At 32.2% G+C, this 14733-nt stretch overlaps 1 protein-coding gene across 1 annotated transcript; it reads left to right on the forward strand.

The window, feature by feature from the left end:
• Positions 1–2285: 2285 nt before the first annotated feature.
• LOC107024132 (peptidyl-prolyl cis-trans isomerase CYP59) lies at positions 2286–12183 on the forward strand. The gene is made up of 14 exons (XM_015225031.2): positions 2286–2474; positions 3263–3367; positions 3736–3853; positions 4001–4051; positions 5236–5327; positions 5406–5505; positions 6551–6673; positions 6753–6830; positions 6967–7013; positions 7125–7180; positions 8724–8764; positions 9657–9759; positions 11127–11259; positions 11352–12183. Exons 1-14 carry the CDS (start codon positions 2377–2379, stop codon positions 11962–11964), a joined length of 1758 nt encoding a protein of 585 aa, XP_015080517.1. The 5' UTR covers positions 2286–2376; the 3' UTR covers positions 11965–12183.
• The last annotated feature ends 2550 nt before the right edge of the window (positions 12184–14733 follow it).

Consider the following 14733-nt stretch of genomic DNA (forward strand, 5'->3'; position numbering starts at 1 on the left):
ACATTTGGTTGGTAAATTTTTGATAAAACATTTTTGTAAAAGAATTAATTATTGATTTTTAATTATAAGTATTTTTTAAAAATTATTTAAAAGTTATATTAGCTTAAAATACTTGACACAAATCAATTCTAATAGAACTTCAAGCAAACTAAAGTTGCTTAGATATTTTTAACAATTACTCATTTTCTTCGTTTCAAAATAAGTTTCAGGTAAATTACAACATTACGTGCATACTATAGTGTTTAAAAAAATAGGACTTCTACATGTTCTTTAACTTGTTATACTAGAAGATAAAAATAAGTTATTAACAGAGACATATGACAAATTTGTTTGTGCTAAATTGTCTATTCTGATTTAAATTTCGAATTATAATATATACGTGTCACATTTTTAATAAAAATCATATTTATTAAAAATTAATAAATATGTTACATTAATTAATAAAGGGATAATTGTATAGAATGACAAGTTAATAATATAAATAATATATAATAGCCACCCTTTGATTTACTAGTTTTTCATAACAAACTATTTGTCCGTTCCTCTCTCCCTCATATTCTCGCTCCCCACTTTTCCTCTCTTGTTCACTTCCTGTCGCTCGCCTCTCTCGTTTTAATAATATAATATTCTCTCGTTTAATACAATAGAATTGTATAAATTATGTTTATAATCGTATAAAGCGAGAGAAAATTGTATAAACTGTGCAAATACATATATATTCGCCCTATATACTTATAATTATACAATACAAATATTTCCCTGCCCAAGTCTCTTTTGTCTTTCTCGTTTTATGCAAATTCAAATTGTATATAATTTTTCTCTTTCTCATTTTATACAATTCGATTTAATTGTATATTCCCTGTACAAGTCTCTTTTTGTCTTTTCTCTCTTTCTCGTTTTATACAAATTTAAATTGTATATAATTTATCTTTTTCTCGTTTTATACAATTTAATTATGTCTTTCTCGCTTTCTCGTTTTATACAATTCAAATTGTGTATAATTTATCTCTTTCTCATTTTATACAATTCGCTTCAATTGTATATGTATAGCGAATTATACATAAATAAGTTTTTTATGAAGCGCAATTGTGTAAACTTTATTATAGCATACAAATATGAATTTTATGTTTGATATATGTGAAAGTTGCTTTTTTTTTGGAAATTGTATATAATAGCAAACTAATAACCTAAAATAAATGGAGTAGCTATGATTTGATTTAATTGTGCTCCATAGCAAACGTTTTGCAAAAAATTGTCAGGCGCCTCTCTCCCAAATATCTCACTCGCCACTCTCCTCCAATCTTTCGCTCGCTTTCTCACTTTTTATATAAACACAAGTGTATAAAAATTGCTTCTAATTATATAAAGCAAATAAAATTGTATAAATACATATATTTTTGTTCCCCTCTTCCAGATCTCGCTCGCCACTCTCCCAAATCTCGCTCGCCATCCTCGCCTTTCTCACTTATACAAATAGAAGTGAATTGTATAAATTGTGTTTATGTTTGTATAAAGCGTGAGAAAATTGTATATACATATGCAAGTACATATATTTTCTTCCTATACACTTATAATTATACAATAAAAATACTCCCCTGCCCAGTTTCTTTTGCCTTTCTCTCTTTCTCGTTTTATACAATTTTCAAATTGTATATAATTTCTCTCTTTCTCGTTTTATACAATTCGATTCAATTGTATATTCCTTGTCAAGTCTCTTTTGTTTTTCTCATTTTATACAAATTTAAATTGTATATAATCGATCTATACACTTATAATAATACAATTCGTTTTATACACTTCGTTTTTATACAGTTCTCTGCCCAAGTGTCTTTCTCTTTCTTGTTTTATACTTCATTTTATACAATTTGCTTCAACTGTTTATGTATAACAAATTATACAATTTTATGTTTGCTATGGAGCGCAATTATGCAAACTTTGCTATAGCATCCAAATATGATTTTTTTTATTTACTACACGTGAAGGTTGCCTTTTTTTTTTAAAGAAAAAGCCTTGCTTTCCCTTCTCAAATACTCTCTGTTTATAAATATTTTTTTCAATATAACTTATAAATTAATATCGAATAAAAAGATATATATATATATATATATATATATATATATATATAAACAAATAAAAGGAACAACTTAGAAAATATTTGATCATGATTTTTTATGGTGAAAAAAATATTATACTTTTTTTTCTAAAAATAAAAATAATTTAATTTTTTTTCATAATTATAATTTAAATATAATTTCAATTTTCAATAATTCACTTTAAATTTTCGATTTGGAGGTCCGTTTACCTCAATATTCCGAGAGCCTGCTGAACCCAAAACCCCTCTTCCCCAGTCTTCAATCTCCTTTCTTCCTGAGAAAAATGTCAGTGATGATAGTCACGAGTTTGGGAGAAATAGTTATTGACTTGTTTACGGATCGCTGCCCATTGACATGCAAGAATTTTTTGAAGCTGTGCAAGTAAGTGTTTACGCTGAACCTGCTTTTGTGGATATTATTGTTTCTGTTTATACTCGTCTAGTTGCGGATTTAAGCGACGATATTGGAAAAAACTTGCTGAATTTGTTCAATTCGTTGCTTATCTGGTGTTATATTAGCGTCAATCAGAAACCTATTTGTATACTAATTCTAACATGCTAACTATGAATCTACTGCGACGATGATAGGTATGTGTATGCATTTATCCGTTGAAACTAATAAATTGAACCATATAGGAGTTGCATTTAGCTGTCAGCCCTTTTTTGAATTAATACAATTATAAAAAAATAATTCCTGGGTCATTGAGAAGCAAATCAAAGAAACTCATTGAACACGAGGTAATTCTTCTCATTTATCCTCGCCTTGGTGGACAGAGTAACCTAGTACCTGCTGGCTGGTGGTAGGTGGCAGGTATCCGTGGAATTAGTCGAGGTTGCCCGGAAAGGACATAAATTAAAGAAAAAATAAAAAAAATCATTGCATCCAACATCATTGTCTTGTTGGTTTATTAGATCCAAATTGTCAAGGTTTGAATGATGTGTCAAAGTTGGTACTGTTTCTTATGCAAGTCTTTCATTCTGTTTCATACGGCTGTCACCAGAAGGCCATAACTACCTTTATGAATGAGTTGTGTATGTTCTATTATATTCTATGCAACACACCTGTATCTGACTGCATTCATGATGAGAAGTGAAAACAATATGTAAAACAAATGCATATATGTTCAAGGAGCGTTAAACTTATAAAACTCACTCCTTTATATAATGTAGGATTAAGTATTACAATGGCTGCCTTTTCCACACGATTCAGAAGGATTTCACTGCACAGACCGGAGATCCCACTGGAACAGGATCTGGGGGCGATTCAGTTTACAAGTAAGGAGTAGTTATAGATACGCTAAATTTATTTTTTTTCAAGTGTTTTTTTCTTTCATTTGATACGGTGAACCCAAATACCCATCTGAGGGCCGACATTGGCTTTATCCAGTTTCACTCATTGGTGATTCAAGCCTCAACCTCGTAGTTGGAGGTGGAGGATTCTTTTAGTTGGCCGTATGTCTATTTCCCCTGTTCAATGGCTTATCTGCCAAGTAATGGCTTGGATGTGTTGTCTAACCCTGGGTCACTTATAGTATCTGTTATACTTTTTAGTAAAAGGGGTCTTGGATTGTATTTTGCTATAAGATGCAATAGAATTTTGAAATTTCATATTAGCCTGATCACATCACTCAATGCGTTTTCAGAATTTTATACGGTGACCAGGCTCGGTTCTTTGGAGATGAGATTCATTTGGACTTGAAGCATTCAAAGATGGGAACTGTCGCCATGGCTAGCGCTGGGGAGAACCTAAATGCTTCTCAGGTCTTGAAATTTTCCCTCACATTAGCTTTAAATACAATCCTTTATAATGAAGTTCTTGTAGCTTTTGTCTTCATTTGGTCCCTTTCAAGTTTATAGCTTGTGATACAACATCATATAGTTATGTGATTCTTCTTTTTGGCTTTTCAGTTCTACATCACACTGCGTAATGATCTCGACTACCTTGATGGGAAGCACACCGTGAGTATTTGTATCCTAAACTTTATTTGTCCTCTTTGTTCTATTAAGGCATCAAGATTTGACTTATTTCGTTGATCCATGCACTATAAATTTCTCTATTAACTGCATTAACATTTAACCATGTTTTTGGCACTATGATCGTTTCCTTATTTGCTTACTTCAGTTGGCTATGATCGTTTCTTTATTTGCTTACCTCAGTTGCACTACACTATGATAATTTCTTAGCTAAGAATTAAGATGGTTTCACAAATCACAGGCATTAAGGTCATCTAAGTAGGTAGGAGGTATTATTCCAGAAATAGCACAAAAATATATTACCTTACATTGAAAGTTCTAAGGGAGCCAGTTTAGTACTGGAATCTTTATTAGATGATATGAAAATTATAGCCAAATAAGGATTTATTTTATGAGGGGTTCGTCTTTTTGATGTTGCTCAGATTCTATCTGGAGAATTCTATCCTGGAATATTTTTGTGAAACTCATTAGTAGTGATAACAAGAAAGCTACTTGGCAACATAATTTCCGATACTTGCCGACCTACATTTTATGATGTTCAATTTTTCTTTTCCTGAAGTGTTTCAACTTTCAAGGATTAGCCAAGTAATCATATCTTAGTTTTAAACTATTTTTGCTTGCTCCTACTTGTTCGCATACTATTTTCTCCTATCTTCTTGTGGATTTTTCACTATGCTGGGTTAAATTTTTATGTGAAGTAGTTTCCAAAAAAAGGTTGTGATTTTTTTGTAGATATTCTGAAAATAACCACACTCATTATAGTGATATTAGTACTATTGTATCTATGCTTGTGCTTGTCTAGGACTTATAGCTAATAGAGTGTATTAACAACCTTTTATTTGATATGTTCTTTATGGTCTGAAGATGATGCATAATATGCACATGCTAGAATTTTATCTTGTATAGCAGCATCACAAATAAAAAGTCAAGGAAATATCTTTATATTTTATTTCCTTGATTGTCTTGGTTTTCCTACATAGTTTTGCTTAATTTCAGATTTATATTCTGCATCATTCATGTTGTTTCATTGTTATTTATTATGACTTCTTTGTGAATAATATGAGGCTATAAGGTATGAAGCCTCTGATTATATAATTCCTGTATGTTCTCTTAAAGTTGTTAAGATCTCCAAATCCTTGACATTTTAATCAATGAGTTTATTCTGTCAGGTTTTTGGAGAGATCGCAGAAGGGCAGGAGACGTTGGATAGGATAAATGAAGCTTATGTGGACGGGAAGGGCAGGCCATTTAAAAATATCCGGTTCGTTGTTGATATATTTTATGCTCTCTTTTTCACTATTTAGTAGATCTCTTCTAATTGATAATGTTCACAATTCAGAATCAAACATACTTACATATTGGACGACCCTTTTGATGATCCTCCCCAACTAAGCGACTTGGTTCCAGATGCTTCACCTGAAGGAAAGCCAAAAGATGAGGTAAAGAATGTAGAAATTACTGGTCCACTTGTTCACCTCCCCGAGTTTCTATGCATCTCAAGTATATTTTAGTTCATCCTTCTCTGCGTTAAATTTAAGATTACTCTTTCTCAGTTTTTTTAAGATTATGTTGGTAAAGATATGCAATGGTATTCCGTGAAGTTTATCTTTCATTCTGCAGATCTTAATTGGTACATGGACAAACTTTTAAGTTTTGGGCTGTAGGTTATCCACCTAAAGACTCTGCAAAGCTTTGTTGTCTGTTTCCTCTCTTCTTTTTTCCTTTTAATCTGTGAACCAGTTATTAGCTTAATATAACATTTAAAGATGTCCATTTAAAGTTAATAGGCCAAGATAGTCAGGGTATCTTGAGTAGGGATGTCAGTGAAATTCTAGAAATAGTCGAATAAACTAGTACTCGCATCTTTCCACTGTTCAGTTCTAGACAAAGAATTTTGTCTACAGCAATGCTTGTTTTTTCTGGAGAATTTTAATAATGTAAATGTCAGAATATAGAGCCTGAGAGCCACATTTCTTGTTTTTAGATTGGTCTTTTTGCTAGAGGATTATGATAGATTATTAGGCTTTGCATTATCTGACAAAAATTCTTCTTCCATATTTAGTCAAGAATTTTGTATTTGGGCTTTAATTTGAAAGAATGATAGCGTTCCGCATCAGATATGTGTAATTACAGAAAAACTCAAAGATTTGTTTTCCTAAAGCATGTTGCATAGAGAAGTTTTTGTTTCTAAAATAGTGTAAAACACTAGACCCCATTTTGTAGGATTACACTGGGTATGCTGCTGTTGTCGTGTAAAACAGTTTTGCGATTCCTTTCCTGATCTTTGATGAAACTGCATGACTTGCTCACTTGGATGTGATCTCAGGGTGGGACCTAAGGCTCTTCTTTATACCCATATTCCTTTGCAATGGAAGTGAATGTAATTTTTTATAAAAGAGGATAAATCCCCAGTATATTCACTGTCCACTTTCAAGCATTACCTATTTATCCTTTTCTCGCCCTTACATCTTTTTAACTACTTAGGTTGAAGATGATGTACGTCTAGAAGATGATTGGGTGCCTATGGATGAGCAACTAGGCATGCAAGAACTTGAGGAGGTTCTGCGTGCAAAAGAAGCACATTCGCGAGCAGTAGTACTTGAAAGTGTAAGAACTTTTCTCAACTATTTGATCATTCAAAAATATTCAAACAACTAAATTGTAATTGTACTAACTTGTGTCACAGGTAGGGGACATTCCTGATGCTGAGATAAAGCCGCCTGACAATGTGCTTTTTGTATGTAAATTGAATCCAGTTACTGAAGTGAGTTTCTTCTTTATTCTTGTGCTTATAAGTTTGTTTTAGGACTATTGTCTAAGCTTTAGTCTTATTCTTCCAACATTAGAACAAGTATGCCATCTTTCTTTGTGGTACTATCAGACAATATTTTTTCATGCAGGATGAAGATCTGTATACAATCTTTTCACGCTTTGGTACCGTGACATCGTAAGTCATTGACTGCTTGATATTTTGAATGTTTTTACGTGCTATTTATTCTTCCCTATCTGTCAATATGCGTTGAAATTTCTCTCATCTCTTATTACTTGTTCTCCTCAGTGCTGAAATAATTAGGGACTTCAAGACTGGGGATAGCCTCTGCTATGCTTTCATTGGTAAGTTTAAGTTTCCGCTTAAGCAATTGTGAGGTAATAAAGCTTAACAAATATTAATATGCATCTTATTGCTGCCTCTTCCCCAGACCCCAGTGATGTTTTTCTTCAAAATTAGACTCTTTAAGGATGTGATGTGAGTTGCCCCATGCTTGCTAGCAAGTCTAAGCGTGCTATAATGATATCTGTACCTTTGGCGCTCATCGAGGGTGTCAAAAACCTCTTAAGAGAGCATCTGCTGTTGACCAGTCAATCACTTGAGGAAGACCTCCTTTTAATTTTGCACTATTTAGGGCAACATTCTCTAAATTATCTGAACCAAGGAGGACATATGTTTGATCGATATCCGTACCTACATTATATATACTTCTGAAAAAGATTTCAACATGTGTACTTCTTCATCAACATTTTCTAATGCGAAGTTCTCAATAGTGATCTGATTGGTATGCTACCTCAAATCTTGATTGATTTGCCTCATCTAGCTGTATACTACTAGTAGCTGAATATAATACCTTGATCTCCAATTGATTTTGTTGGTACCTGCTATTTTTTCAGAAATAACAATCTATTGTTAACGAGCAACACCTTGAATCCTTGATTATCATCATCTAAGGTGGTAAATGCCATCACCCTGATCTCTAACCACAAGGGTGTATCTCCTATTCAAATATTTGCTTGCTTCACCACAGATCATATTACGACCTGCATTACCTTTCCCACTGATTCTCTTCTGTTCCCACCCTCACTAGGAATAGCCCATCTTAATCTTAGGGCTTGTTTGGATTGAAGGAATACGAAAGGAACCAAAATGATAGAATGTTGGGGTATCAGTCTTTTGCCCGGACTTTGAGGAGAAACTAGAAGAGAAGGCAAGAGAGGGACATAACTTAGCACTTGAAGCTCAAATCTTATCTAGAAATTATGCAGAAGCTTCTTTTATAGAACTTCTCATTAGAACCTCAGTCACTATGAAGGACAGAATCATAGGTGGTAATATGATTGCTAATCAATATTCATTCTGTTAATATATCTTTTACAAAATCAAATGCAATAAAATAATAAATTTCAAATTTCCTTGCCTCTGCTTTTCTCCAAAGCAGACCCTGTTGGAGTAACTTAGCACATGGATGGCTTTTGATTAACCTTAGTCCAAGTTTATAAACCCTTGTGTTTAGACAAGGACTTCTTCCCCTTATCAAGTCCCTTCATGTGAATCAGGGACACCTTGCACATGTCCCCCCCCCCCCCTCCTCCCCCTTAATGACTTAATCCCCCTTGGTTTGTATATGTACAATACAAGGGGGGCAAAAAGAAAAAGACATACTTCCTCTTTAAGAGATTGAAAAGCTAGTAGACATTGTTTCTTTCATATCTCCACTTTTGGTTTCCCCTTCTCTGCCCCATTACCAACTAAACTGGGAAAACAGTTTTTAACTATGTTCTTTTTTGTTCTCTTTGTTTAGCCCCCATTAATCATTGTGCAAGTAATTGCTTTCTTTCATGTATTTTTCCTCACGTACTGATTTATAACTTCTTATTTTGCCAGAGTTTGAGGACAAAGAGGCCTGTGAACAAGCATATTTTAAGGTAGTAAAGAGGAATAATATCCGTCTTGATTGGAATGTATGAATGTATTTTATTAATTGTGTCTATTTATCAAAGGGCTTAAGAAGTTCATATTTATGAGTTCCAAATTGAATGTATAACTTGAATGCTGGTGTTAGAATGTATATCATTTAATGGACACTTGTCCTATGATAGTCTGTGTTATCTTGATGTTAAGTGTAAGGAAAGCCAATATTGATTATGCAGCACCCATACTACTAGTTTTTTTACAACATATGATCCCATAAGTGGGGTCTGCTACTAGATTTTAAAAATAAAAATAAATAAATAAATAATGTGTGTGAAATACCACCAACTGGAAAGCTTGATTTTAAAGATCCTATTGGTGGCATTAAGGCAGTTGCTTTATAGAAGTAGTGCTGATATACATGTTCTTGGCAAAGTTTTTTTTCCATGACCTGCCTATTAATTTATGAAGGGGTTTTAAATGGAATGTCTTGTTGAACATTTATGTTTCCCAGGCCAGGCTTAAAATGTTTATTGTAAGCAGTTTTAGTTGAGGAACGTAGGGAAACAACATTCCACTTTTTGGTTTCCAATGGATACAAGAGGTGTGGTCTGAAGTAGAATCTTTGCAATGATTGGTGTGATAAAATATGTGGTAGAACTTTCCTTTTATGGAAGTAGACATTATTTTTAAAGGCACCAAAAAAGAAAGTGGGCAACCAATATTAATGGCAGGAGCACTTGCAAATGCTGTGCATTTCTGTCTTGCTTGTTTTGGTCTTTCATTTTTATTAACTTGTTACCTGAATATTGAAGTTGTGTGTTTGTTTATACTTATTAGAATGTAGCAACATATATGGTGGGGAAGCTATGATTTTCGATGACTCACTTTTGCTATTTTTGATAGATGGATAATGCTTTAATTGATGATCGAAGGATACATGTTGATTTCAGCCAGAGTGTTGCAAAGTTGTGGTCCCAATATCGACGCAAAGATCAAACGGGTAAAGGTAAGCTATGCACATCTTGTAATGTGGTTCGTCTATCAATTTTGAATGAAATTAATTTGTATTAGAAACTGAATGCTATAGCTTATCAAACTGAATGCAAGATGATGTCATCAGATTATATGACGGTTTGTATTTGATATCAAATACTTTGCTCATATGTGCAGATGTTAGCTTATTGGAATTTGATCTTTTTAGGATCACATTTCATTTTATATTTACTGTTTATTCTTCTATTCAGTGTCACTAATCATTGTTATGCCATTTGATCCCCCAAAAATTAATTACTGTTTCAGTTTAATTTTTCTGGTATGATAAAATTACTGTTTCAGTTGGTGTGACCAATTGACAGATTATGTTTCTTAAATGTAACTTAACAGGTTATCCTATTGGAACTTTTTCCTCGAGGTTGCTAAATAGGGTGATAGTTTGGTTTCTTCTTTTGATAGGTAAAAAGTAAGTCTTTAAACGGATCTCAGTACCAAGATTGTACCGTACAGTACAAAAACATGCTGAGTAGAAATCCTCTTATATCTGTGAGGATTCCAAAACTCCAGCATTACATCAACATCAAAAGCAAAGTCAGCATTACACCATAATTCTAACTCTGAATACATGTGCTTTTAACTAAAGCAATATTCTCTTCCTTCCCTTCAAAGCATCTTCGATTTCTCTCTTCTGACTAAACAGTCCACATTATGCACAATGGAATTGTCTTCCAGATCTTCCAGACTTTCCAGACATTCTTCTCCTCCTTTTTCAAACTCTGGTTTTGCCACCTACAGAGGGCTTGCTTCACATTGGCTTGACATAGCCCACTGAATTCCGTAAGACTATGGAACATCTGAATATACATCAAATATGCCACTTGAAATAGCAGTGTAGTAGCAGGCGATTGACTGTCTCACCATCTTTTTGCAAGTTTAGCTCCAGCTACAAAAGCTAAAACCTCTTCTTTGTAATTTTTCTTGCGTCAAACAAGTGCATGTGCTGCAACCCATCTAACAGAAGCTACTCTAATAGGAGCTTTGATTTCTAAATTATTTGTCCATGGTAGCACCATCCCGAGCCGCATTCCTCGTCAGAGTCTGATAACAAGATTTCACATAGAAGTTCTTGATTAAAAAAAAAAATCACATAAAAGTTCTCATCTCTGCTGCCTTTCCAGCATATCCCTGTAAGCTTGCCAGCGAAATGTTCCCCACAATCTCAAGTAAAATATCATGTGAACTATGTATAACGACTTTATTGTTTTAAAGTAGTTCCAACATCTCTTATGTGTATCTGCACATTTAGAACTTATGGAAGCAAGCAACATTGTTGCAGCCCCTGCCAAATTAGATCTGATCAATGGTATTTATTTATTTCAGGAAGAGGTTGCTTCAAATGTGGTTCTCTTGATCACGTGGCTAAAGACTGCACTGGTGATGCCACCAAACAGCAGTCGAACTACATTCTTAAAGAAGAAGACAACAAGCAGCGTGGTGGAGACGGTAACTCAAGGTTAGCAGGAACCAACAGCCCACGCCTCATTCCTCCTGTTTTTCTCTCTAAAAACTCCTTTTTTTAAAACTCTTCTGAACATTTAATTCAAGGTATGAAATGGTATTTGATGAAGATGCTGCTGGAAGTCCAAAAAGAAATAAGAGGGGAAGAGAATTTGAAGGTGGAAAACATTACGAGAATCAGAATCCTAAACGTAGAGAACTTGAAGATGATGGAGCCAGGAAGGATATAAAAAGAGATGGATATGAACGGCATAGGCAGGAGGATAGAAGTAATGATTATAGAACTGAAGAGAGGCATCGTGGAAGTGGGATGCGAGCAAGTGGAGAGAAGGAAAGGGATTATAGGGGTCGGAACGATCTGGATTATAGAAGAAACACTAATTATGATAACCGTAAGGCTGGGGGGGAGAGACAAGACCATGATAAGAGACATGCGGATAACATGAGGCATGTGGACAAGGATTATCGGAGGGAGAGAGAAAAGAGGGATCGGAGAGATGAGGTGGAATATGATGGTGGTCATGCAGATGAAGTTAGGTACAAAGACAATTCACAGAATAGAGGAAGAGGGGAAGAGCAAGATAGAGGAAAACGAAGGTCAGAGGGTGATGATGACCGTGACCGTGACCGTGATCGCTACCGTGATCATGACCGTCGTCGTGATCGACCTCGTGACCATGATCGTGGCAGAAGGAATTAAGTCGGTGAAAATCATTCACTTGAGCCTGGAGAACTTAGCTAGATAATGATATTTCAATGTATGATGTGTTTGTGATACACTCTTTTTTGGTGTATGTTGTATGAATTAGTCATTGCACTTTAAAGGCTCGTAAAAAGAGCTTAGTAAACAACGATGTTCCTGAATGAAAAATGCGTACACATATGAACTGAAATCACAGATAATATATGTTTTTTGTTTCTTCCAAGTTCCAATTTGGTTTTGAATTCCTCAGGTTTCAGGGAAAATAAAATTATAAAACAGAGTGTGAACTGAATTTAAAACGTAGACAGAGCAATTAAAAGTGTTTGAGCTCAACTTTTATACAACTCTTACCAAGGGTATACATATATGGCTATTTTCTTCCCTCCAATAGACTCATCTTCTATTTACTTCTTACATCATTTTTATTAAAATAAAGAAACTCAAATTAATTTAACTAATAGCTTAACTCTAATATATTTTACAATCATGTTTACATTCGATATTAATTCTAACTAGTATACTTAGCCGCGCTTTGCGCGGTTATGAAAAAGATTAAAATAAAATTACATATTTAATATCAATAATTACTTTAATAAAAAGAATTTTTTGTTAATCACATAGTTTTATAGAAGAGAAATTATGAAAAATATTTAGATTAAATATGAAATTTATTAAGAAATCAATATATGTGAACTTCAAAAAGTTAAATATTAGAAATAAATTTTATAGAGAAAAAGGGAAGGTAATAAGAATTGGGTAATATTAGAACTACTTAAATGTAAACTTGTGATCATTTTTTTTTATTTGAGATTTTCTTAGTATAATTTATATATATTTATGTAAACTTGAAATCTAATCGTTCTTTTATGCTTATTTGTAATTTGATAAATTATATTCTTAGTATAATTTTTTGGCCATGTATAACTCAGATTGCTATTAATAGTTAGTATTCATAACTATATAGTTAGCCAACACTATTATAAATCATTATCCACAATTACTATTACTTGTCCTCGTCATGACCCAATCATCACATGTTTTAATTATTTTTATTGTACAATATTAGATTAATTTAATATTTGTATTAATAACTTGTTAATAATTAAATTTTAAATAAAAAAAGTTTAAAAATCTTAATTAGTTAAATTTCATACTTATTATTATTATTATTATTATTATTATTATTATTATCATTATACTTAGGTTTAGATATCCAATTATTTTTGGGATAACTTATATTGGGAAAAAATATAAAATTTAAAAATAACATAAAAGAGAACAAAAGAGAGAATTAACTACGAAAAAAAATTCAAGAAAATGACACATACACTATTCCTTTTTTTTTTAATTTTGTTTGGCTTAAACACAAAAAATTAAAAAATATATTTCACATTTTAAATAAATATTACATTTAACATAATAAATTCCTAAGAATAAAAAGTCACAGTAATTAAGAGGATTAATAATATGACTTTGAACTTTTGTAACATAATAAGAGTAATATTTGTACATTATTACACTAATAAAGAACATTAATTATAGAAAATGAAAAACAAACAAATTACAGTTATTGAGACAAATATTTTATTATAAGTAAATATTACAGTTATTGAGACAAATATTTTATTAATAAAACCATGTGTATTTTAAAAACAATAAATTAACTTTACATTCTTATGTTCTATCATTTTTGTTAATAAAAATTGTTTCACCGGATTATAAAAGTATATATACATATTTCTTTAAGTAGCATATCGATTAGGGTTGGACATTCGGCATTTCGATTCGGTTTCGTGTTTTTTCGATTTTTGGTTCTTGTAAATTGTGTACCGAATACCAAATCAAAATATTTCGGTTCGGTTTTTATTAATTCGATTTGGTTTTTTTATTTGTTTTTTTTAATGGGCCTGCTTAGTGAGCTTTTTAAAATTTTAAACTTTACAATTTTTTTGTTTGATTTTTAAACTTTACAATTTTAGTTTTTTTTTTTTTTTGGCGGCAGCTGCTGCTGCTGCCTGAAAGAGGAAGAGGAAGAGTTGTTGTCTGCAAGGGGAAGAGGAGGCTGCAGATGAATATTAAAAATTAAATTAGGAATAGGGACATTACATAGGGTTTCACATTCTTTTTTCTTTTTTTAAAAGATTATTTAACATTAATAATTATTAATTAATATAACATAAATATAATATAAATTATAGTATAATATTTCGGTTTATACCGAAATACCAAAAATCAAAGTAATACGTATCGAAAATCGAATCGAAAACCGAAATAACGAAATCGAAATTCAGAAAAAATTCGGTTCGGTTCGGTGTTTCGGTTTTCCGGTGTTTATGCCCACCCTCAATATCGATTTCTACTTCTATGTTTTAAATATTATAAGCCACAAACACAATAAACTAATATTATCAATAAAAAAGTGAGAGATGAATTTACCTAAACAAATAATTATTTTTGAAGGTGTTATCATTATATATAGTTAAATTTTTTAAGAATCATATAGAGGTCTAAGGAGAATAACTTAGATGTTTTTTTAAAAAAAACTCAGGATTTCTATCTTCATGAACATAAACAAATAATATCAAATGTATGATTCAACAAAGAAAGAGTTGTAATTAGATTAGACATATCAAATTATTTTTCCTTGTAAACTCAAATTATGCAAGAATGTCTAACCATTTTCATTATAGATATATCTTCTATAATCGGCAAATCTGATTAAAAGTTAAAAAATTATCTACCAAAAGAAGAAAAGGATAAAGAATA

The sequence above is a fragment of the Solanum pennellii genome, chromosome 7, assembly GCF_001406875.1.
Source record: "Solanum pennellii chromosome 7, SPENNV200".
Lineage (NCBI taxonomy): Eukaryota > Viridiplantae > Streptophyta > Magnoliopsida > Solanales > Solanaceae > Solanum > Solanum pennellii.

Excerpts from the sequence above, each read along its gene's own strand:
- LOC107024132 (XM_015225031.2), top strand. The coding sequence starts at position 2,377 with ATGTCAGTGATGATAGTCACGAGTTTGGGAGAAATAGTTATTGACTTG. Across the intron at positions 3,854-4,000 it reads AGAACCTAAATGCTTCTCAG|TTCTACATCACACTGCGTAA; the intron begins GTCTTGAAATTT and ends TTGGCTTTTCAG. Across the intron at positions 8,765-9,656 it reads GTGAACAAGCATATTTTAAG|ATGGATAATGCTTTAATTGA; the intron begins GTAGTAAAGAGG and ends TATTTTTGATAG.